Below are 7,692 nucleotides of genomic sequence, written 5' to 3'. Positions count from 1 at the left end.
CAACAGAGGGGGAGGGATACGACATCATCTATCTCCAGTCAGCAACACAAAGTCCTTTCAGCAGTTCCAAGAAGGCTCCACGCCCATTTGCACTACTCAGGTGACCCTGAGGACACAGAGAAACCTCCAAGTGGCCTCAACGACCCTCTAAAAGGATGCCAATGACCAGCTGTCTGCAAGGAGTAAAAATCCTTCCATTTCCCACCATCCAGTCAGAGCTGAAGAAACTTCTTGGATGAGAAGCAAAACCTCTTCAAAGGAAAAACCAGAAAGTCCAGCATCCTCTTGAAAAAAAACCTTTGGGATAAATATAACTTGACAGTGCCTGCACGACACTCCTCCGATCAGCTGGAGCGTTGCGGAGCCTCGCGGAGGCGTCGCTGGATGGTAAGACGCATGTGCACGCTGTGTGCCAAACCGAGAGCAACCCACCCCTGCCACCAACCAACCAAGATGGCCACAGATGGTTCTCCAGTAGAGGTGGGTATTCAGCAGGTTCTGACCGGTTCTGGAGAACCGGTAGCGGAAATTTTGAGTAGTTCGGTGAACCTGCAAATGCCACCTCTGGCTGGCCACGCCCCCATCTATTCTCTGCCTCCCGAGTCCCAGCTGATCAGGAGGGAATGGGGATTTTGCAGTAATCTTCCCCTGCCACGCCCACCAAGCCACACCCACAGAACCAGTAGTAAAAAAAAAATTGAATCCCACCACTGGTCTCCAGTATCTGGTTCTAAAAAAGCAGTCATCCCATAATGTACAGAGTTTCATCTTAAGTCATCGGGAAGTTTAGTGGCGCAGAATTAATTTTTCTCACAAGGCACATTTCCCCCCCGCCCCCCCGTACTCCCCCCAACCCCGGAAGGAAGGTGATACGCCTCCGGTCCACCTTCCCCAAAATGAGTCTCGTTTGAAGAGGTCCCAAAACATCTGCGTGATGGACGCCCATCCCGTCTTCTCCAGTCCAGGGTGGATGGATGTGGGCCGGCTCAGTGGGCCAGTGTGTTATCCCCCATGCTGAAGGGGAGGCTCACGGAGCTGCAGCTTTTGCTGCGTTTGCTCTTCCGTCCCCAGGCGAGGAGACCCCCGGAAGCTTTGCCTGGCAAGGGAGTCTTGCGGTTGTTCTCTTTGTTGCTTTTCAGCACAGCTCCCGCTCCGGAGGTGGCGGCTGTCGGCTTTTTGTCCACTTTCTGGAGAAAAAGGAAGGCCAGATGGTCAAGAATAGCGTCAACCCCGAAGGCGTTACGAAATAAAGAAAACCTTGGGTTCCAGATTGCGCTATGGCGTGCATCCCACAGGTGGCACACTTGAGCCATTGCCCCAGCTCCACTGCGCATGTGTGCGCGCCTCCCACCAGCTAGCTTATTTTTGGGTCTCTGCCACACATGCATGTGGAGGGCCACATGAGGGAGATGCACATGCATGTGTCAGGAGCGGAGGTGTTTTACACACATGCATGGTGGGAGGTGCGTGCTTGGGAGCATGTGCGTGCACCCCACCTGGCCTGATTTTGCTCCCAGGAGGCTGCAGGGGAGCCTACTAGGCCCAAAATGGGACGTGGAAGTGTGTGTGTGTTGTGCAGACATGTGCGGGGTGAGGGGGGGGTCACGTGGGGGAGGGTCGCACATGGATTGTATTTTGGTTTCGGCGCCCAACGACAAAAAGGTTAGCCATCCCTGACCTAGTGCAACGGAAGAGCTGCCCTCTCTCTGAACCTACGTGGGGAAAGAGCTGGGGTGTAAAGGTGCCCAGGTGGGATGAACAGTTCCACGAGAGAAATACCCTCAGGAACCAAAGGGACCCTCTTGCAAGGGGGGAGGAAGAGGCGGTTAACTGAAACACGGATTAACCTCTATGTGGTTTCTCTTCTGTTTCAGGAGCTCCTCCTCAGTTAAGGGGGTCCGACTGTCAACTCTGAAGCGAACCTGGCTGAGGCCAACTTGGAGGCTTCAGGGTTGCCACAAGGAAGAAGAGACGGATGGACGGGGGGGGGGGGGGAATAGATAGCTGGGGTTTTAGAGTCATGACAAAGTCTTCCTGTGGGAACCAAGGACATTCCAACGAGTGGCTGGGGAGAGGAACAGTGGTGGGTTCTGGGCTGTACGGCCCTGTCCAGGCGTACCGGTAGTAGCCGGGAGCAGCAGCCAGCGTACCGGTACGGTGGCTCGTTTGGCCCACCCGCCCGCGCTCCTTATAACGCAAACGGCCAATTGCGCACACACGCACAGTGCCTGTGCACCCACCACCGAGCAGCAGTGTGTCGCAGGGCGGTGGCGTGCGCATACGCGCATGCCTGACTAGGGCGCCCGGCTCTATGCGCAGCGTACTGCTTGCGAGGGGATCTGGAACCCACCACTGGAGAGGAGGTGTGGACTAACCAAGCAACCGGCTCTGTTGGGCAATGTGACTGATGACTTGGGGGGGAAAGGGAAACTTTCACTTTTTAATTGCGTGAAAACCACAGGAAGCCTCAGAGTCGGTTTTCACCAGTCGTGCCAATTTGAAGTATCCCATCAATTGTTCTTTGAGGAATCTACCTGCCTCGGAGTTGCATTACTCGGGACGCTGACAAATAGGTTATATCAGTAGTCCTCGACTTAATGGAGCCCCAAATTGATGTGGCTAAGCGAGACATTTGTCAAGTGAGCTTTGTCCCCATTTTATGACCTTGCTTGCCACCGTTGTCAAGTGAATCCCTGCAGCTGTTATATTAGCGACCCGGTTGTTAAGCGAAACTGGCTTTTCGCTTGTCAGGAGGTCGCAAAAGTGGACCGCGCGACCCGGGGACACTGCAACCGTCGTAACTACGAACCGTTTGCATGTTGCAACGGTTGCTAAGTGTGGAAAACGGTCATAGGTCCGTTATAACTTGATGTAAAAGATTGCAAACCCTGTCTTGGAGACCCCCCCCCCCAAGATCCCAGAACAGTTGGGGTCCACCCAACCCCATCATCCACCACCCCTGCCCCCCCGCCATCCTCCTTGCCTTACCGCGCTCTGTCCTTCTGGGGGCAGCAGAGTGATAACGCCCACCTTCACCCCCTCCTCTCCGGTCACTTTCAACAGCTGCACCACATCTGCGTGTTTCGACCACCTGCAGTCTTGGCCATTGATGGAGACAATGTAGTCTCCTTCCTTCAGACCAGCTTCCTGTCGAGATAAAAAGGGGGGATAATTTGCTGGAGTTTGGTTTAGATGGGAGGAGAGAGGCAGGGAAGGCATGGGGAGGGAGACCAAAACATAAGATGAACGTTTGCAGGAACTGGGCCTGGCTAGTCTAGGGAAGAGAAGGACCAGGGGAGACAGGAGAGCATCTTCCAATATTTGAGGGGTAGCCACAGAGAGGAGGAAGGGGGTCAACCTATTCTCCAAAGCACCCGAAGGCCAGACAAGGAACAATGGATGGAAACTGACCAAGGAGAGATTCAACCTGGAAATAAGGAGGAATTTCCTGACAGGGAGAACAATCAACCTATAGAACAGAAGTTGCCTTCGGAAGTTGTGGGAGCTTCATCCCTAGAGGCTTTCAAGAAGAGATTAGACTGACATGTGTCAGAAATGGTGTAGGGTCTCCTGCTTGGGTGGGGGGTTGGACTAGATGACCTACAAGGTCCCTTCCAACTCTGTTAATCCGTAAAGGATATTGAGACTCTAGAAAAGAGTGCAGAGAAGAGCAACCAAGATGATTAGAGGACTGGAGGCTATAACATACAATGAACGGTTGCAGGAGCTGGGCATGGCTAGTCTAGTGAAGAGAAGGACCAGGGGAGACAGGATAGCAGTTTCCCAATATTTGAGGGGCTGCCCCAGAGAGGAGGGGTCAAGCTATTCTCCAAAGCACCAGACAAGGAATAATGGATGGAAACTGACCAAGGAGAGATTCAACCTGGAAATAAGGAGGAAGTTTCTGACAGGGAGAACAATCAACTCATGGAACAGAAGTTGTGGGAGCTTCATCCCTGGAGGCTTTCAAGAAGAGATTGGACTGACATGTGTCAGAAATGCTGTAGGGTCTCCTGCTTGGGTGGGGGGTTGGACTAGATGACCTACAAGGTCCCTTCCAACTCTGTTAATCTGTAAAAAAAACAACCCTTGGGGCGGTCAGCCAGGAAAGAGGGATGCAAGATGAACACGCCACAGGAGGGGGGCACGGAAAATGAGGTAGGTCTGGAAACACACCACCGAAATAGCTCCATCAAAACAAAACCTTTTCCTGTTGTTTGCCATCTGGCAGCTGGTCTTCTGGACACACAGCACGACCGCTGGGTCATGTAGATCAGTTTACCTCTCATGGTTCATGGCTGCTGATAGACTATCCTTCTCGGCCATTAATTTTGCATACTCTCCCTTTGAAGTTCCACATGGTGGCCCTTCTTTGTGACTTGGGCGATGAAGTCCTTGCCTTTGTGTCCAGGGACTCAAGTTCCACCTATCTGTTCTCCCAAACCCCAGAGTTCTCAGAGAAGTGCCGAAGGACCCGTTTTGTAGAGCCACTGACACAGCTCTTATTGGCCAAAAACTAAGCTCAACTGGCCAAGAACCAACTGACCGTTTGATCAACTTCGTTCAGCTTCTACTGAATTTCTCCCAGCATCAGATTTCCACCCTGACCCAAGACTGCCATCATCTTACGTTCGCAGTGACCCTCTGCATGAACTCGGTGTGTGTGTGTGTGTGTGTTTGTGTGTGTGTGGATGGAAGGGGGAAATGCTTGGGGGAAAGCGAAAGTAGCCACTATATCTGCCCGAGATGCTGCATCAAGGTCACCCCGCTGGGAGAAGAAGGCAGCTGCATATCAACTTGAAGACATTGTTCTGAAAACATCTTGCTTGAACCTGATTGGTCATGGAGGGATCAGCGATGGCAGACAATTAAGGAAGGAAAACATTGAATTTATGGATATTGGGGCACGATCCTCAGTGCTGGTTATGTATTAAAGGTAAAGGTTCCCCTCACACATATGTGCTAGTCGTTCCCAACTCTTAGGGGGCGGTGCTCATCTTCGTTTCAAAGCCGAAGAGCCAGCGCTATCCGGAGACGTCTCCGTGGTCATGTGGCCGGCATGACTAAACGCCGAAGGCACAAGGAATGCTGTTACCTTCCCACCAAAGGTGGTCCCTATTTTTCTACTTGCATTTCTTACGTGCTTTTGAACTGCTAGGTTGGCAGAAGCTGGGACAAGTAACGGGAGCTCACTCCATTACACGGCGCTCAGGGTTCGAACTGCCGAACTTTCTGATCGACAAGATCAGCACCTTGGCTTCTGAGCCACCGCGTCCCTCTGGCTATGCATTACTGCAAGGCATTTGATTTCTAATAAAACTACTGTCTTTTTCGGCTGTCGATGGATGACCATGTGGCAGCCGTGGCAAGGGGGGCGTTCCACCAGGTTTGCCTGGTGCACCAATTGCGCCCCCTATTGGACCGGGAAGCCTTACGCACAGTCACTCATGCGCTGGTGACGTCTCGTCTGGACTACTGCAATGCTCTCTACATGGGGCTCCCCTTGAGATGCACCCGGAGACTACAGCTGGTTCAGAATGCGGCCGCGCGGGCTATCATTGGGAGTACTAGGTACTCCCACATAACACCTCTCCTGCGCGAGCTGCACTGGCTGCCTGTGGTTTTTCGGGTGCGTTTCAAGGTGCTTATTACCATCTTCAAAGCGCTCCATGGCACAGGACCTAGTTACCTGTGGGATCGCATCCTACCGCATACATCCCTGCGACCAATTCGCTCTCACAGGGAGGGACTCCTCTGGGTGCCGTCCACCAAGCAATGCCAACGGGCGGCACCTAGGAGTAGAGCCTTTGTGATGGGCCCAACCCTCTGGAATGACCTCCCCCCCGATATTAGAACTACTAACGACCTCCGCTCCTTCCGACAGAAGCTCAAGACCCACCTGTTCCAATTAGCCGGCCTGGCCCATCTATAGTTCCATTTTACCTCCTGGCGGATATTTTATCTGGGATAGTTTTTAAGGGTTAATGTATTTTAAATTTTTAAAATTTTAATCTAACTTAAACTAATTTGTACAGTGAACTATTGTTACCTCCTCCAGCCCTATATTTATTCTATATTTATACTATGTATATTTATTGTTTTATTGTTTTAATATGACTGTACACCGCCCCGAGTCTCTTCTGAGAGAGGGACGGTCTAGAAATTGAATAAAGTTAAGTAGAAGACGCACCAAGATTTTGAAGAGGCAAATTAAAAAAAAAAAAAGGGGGGGGGGTTGCACTCTACCGACCTCCCAAAAACGGCCCTGTTTCTTTTTTTAAAAATGGCATGGATAGCTTTTAGGAGGCTTATAGAGTGCTCCTGGGGGCTGGGAGGGGCAAAATTGAGCAAAAAACAGCCAGCTTTTCGCTCATTTCTGCCCTCCCCAGCCCCCAGGCGCTCTCTGAAAGCCTCCTAAAGGCTCTGCACGGCCATTTTGGTGAAGGGGGCGGGGTTTCAGGAGGCAAAAAAAAAAAATGCTGTATTCAGTGTATAAGACGCACCCAGATTTTCAGCCTCTTTTTTGAGGGGAAAAAGGTGCGTCTTATACTCAGAAAAATACGGTATACCTTTCTCAACAAATTGAGCCAAGGGCTGGTAAAGTCAATCCGTTCCTCCAAAACACACTGGGAAGTCCTGTAAGACATCCAAAGCAACCTGGATCCCAGCCTGGCTGTTATACGATGGGCAACTCACCTCCGCACACCCACCAGCGATGATCCCAGCGACCAGGACCGGAGAATCTCCTCGCAGGGTGAATCCGAAGCCGTTTGCTCCGCGGACCAAGTGGACCGTCTGTGTGGGATGCCACTTATTCTTGGCAGAGAAAACGGAGAGGGGTCCCTGGGGGTGGAAAAACAGATAGATGCACTAGAAGAACGGTTGCAGGAACTGGCTATGTTTAGCTTAAGAGAAAGAAGGACTAGGGGAGACATGATAGCAGTCTTCCAATATCTCAGGGGTTGCCACAAAGAAGAGGGAGTCAAGCTATTCTCCAAGGCACCTGAGGGTAGAACAAGAAGCAATGGGTGGACACTAATCAAGGAGAGAAGCAACTTAGAACTGAGGAGAAATTTCCTGACAGTTAGAACAATTAATCAGTGGAACAGAAGTTGCCTGCAGAAGTTGTGAATGCCCCAACACTGGAAGTCTTTAAGAAGATGTTGGATAGCCATTTGTCTGAAGTGGTGTAGGGTTTCCTGCCTAGGCAGTGGGTTGGACTAGAAGACCTCCAAGGTCACTTACAACTCTGCTATTGTATTATTGTATTATTGTATAAGACGGGGAGAGGTGGAGCTGGGTTGTGGAACCATGATAAAATTGTCCATATCGGACACTGGTCAAGAGAAGGGAATATTTGTAGCTTCGGGGCGAACTGTGGGGTCCTTATTGCTTTTTGAACTTGGCCGATTTCTTGTAGACATCTTGCTACCCAACTTGGGAACATCATCAGTGTTAGAAGGGAGTGTGGTTTGTGGAGAGGAAGAGGAGGAGGAGGAGAGGGAGGACGATGACAGATGGGGTCCTTGGACTTCTCTGAGCTTGGTTCCTTGGAGATATTTCATTGCCCAACTAAAGAATGTCATCAGTTTTAGAAAGGAGTGGGATTTGCAGGGGAGGAAGGAGGAGGAGGAGTAGAACTATGAGGTCCTTGGAGCTCTCTAAGCTTGCTTGATTTCTTGCAAACGTTTT

The 7,692-nt window shown here is 51.2% G+C and overlaps 1 protein-coding gene across 2 annotated transcripts in view; it reads right to left on the bottom strand.

The window, feature by feature from the left end:
* Positions 1-841: 841 nt before the first annotated feature.
* The window catches only part of RHPN1 (rhophilin Rho GTPase binding protein 1), a 52,920-nt gene continuing 46,069 nt past the window's right edge, over positions 842-7,692 (bottom strand). For both annotated transcript variants that reach the window (XM_081951961.1, XM_081951962.1), the window contains exons 13-15: positions 6,697-6,843; positions 2,989-3,147; positions 842-1,187 (exon numbers count right to left, since the gene is read on the bottom strand). In XM_081951961.1, the coding sequence (XP_081808087.1) occupies positions 987-1,187; positions 2,989-3,147; positions 6,697-6,843 (507 nt within the window). In that variant the 3' untranslated portion in view covers positions 842-986. The remainder of the gene's footprint in view (positions 1,188-2,988; positions 3,148-6,696; positions 6,844-7,692) is intronic.

The sequence above is a fragment of the Natrix helvetica genome, assembly GCF_964273705.1.
Source record: "Natrix helvetica genome assembly, chromosome: 4".
Taxonomy (NCBI): Eukaryota; Metazoa; Chordata; class Lepidosauria; order Squamata; family Natricidae; genus Natrix; species Natrix helvetica.
The sequence above is the reverse complement of the archived record's forward strand: the minus strand, read 5'-3'. Positions and strand labels throughout refer to the sequence as shown.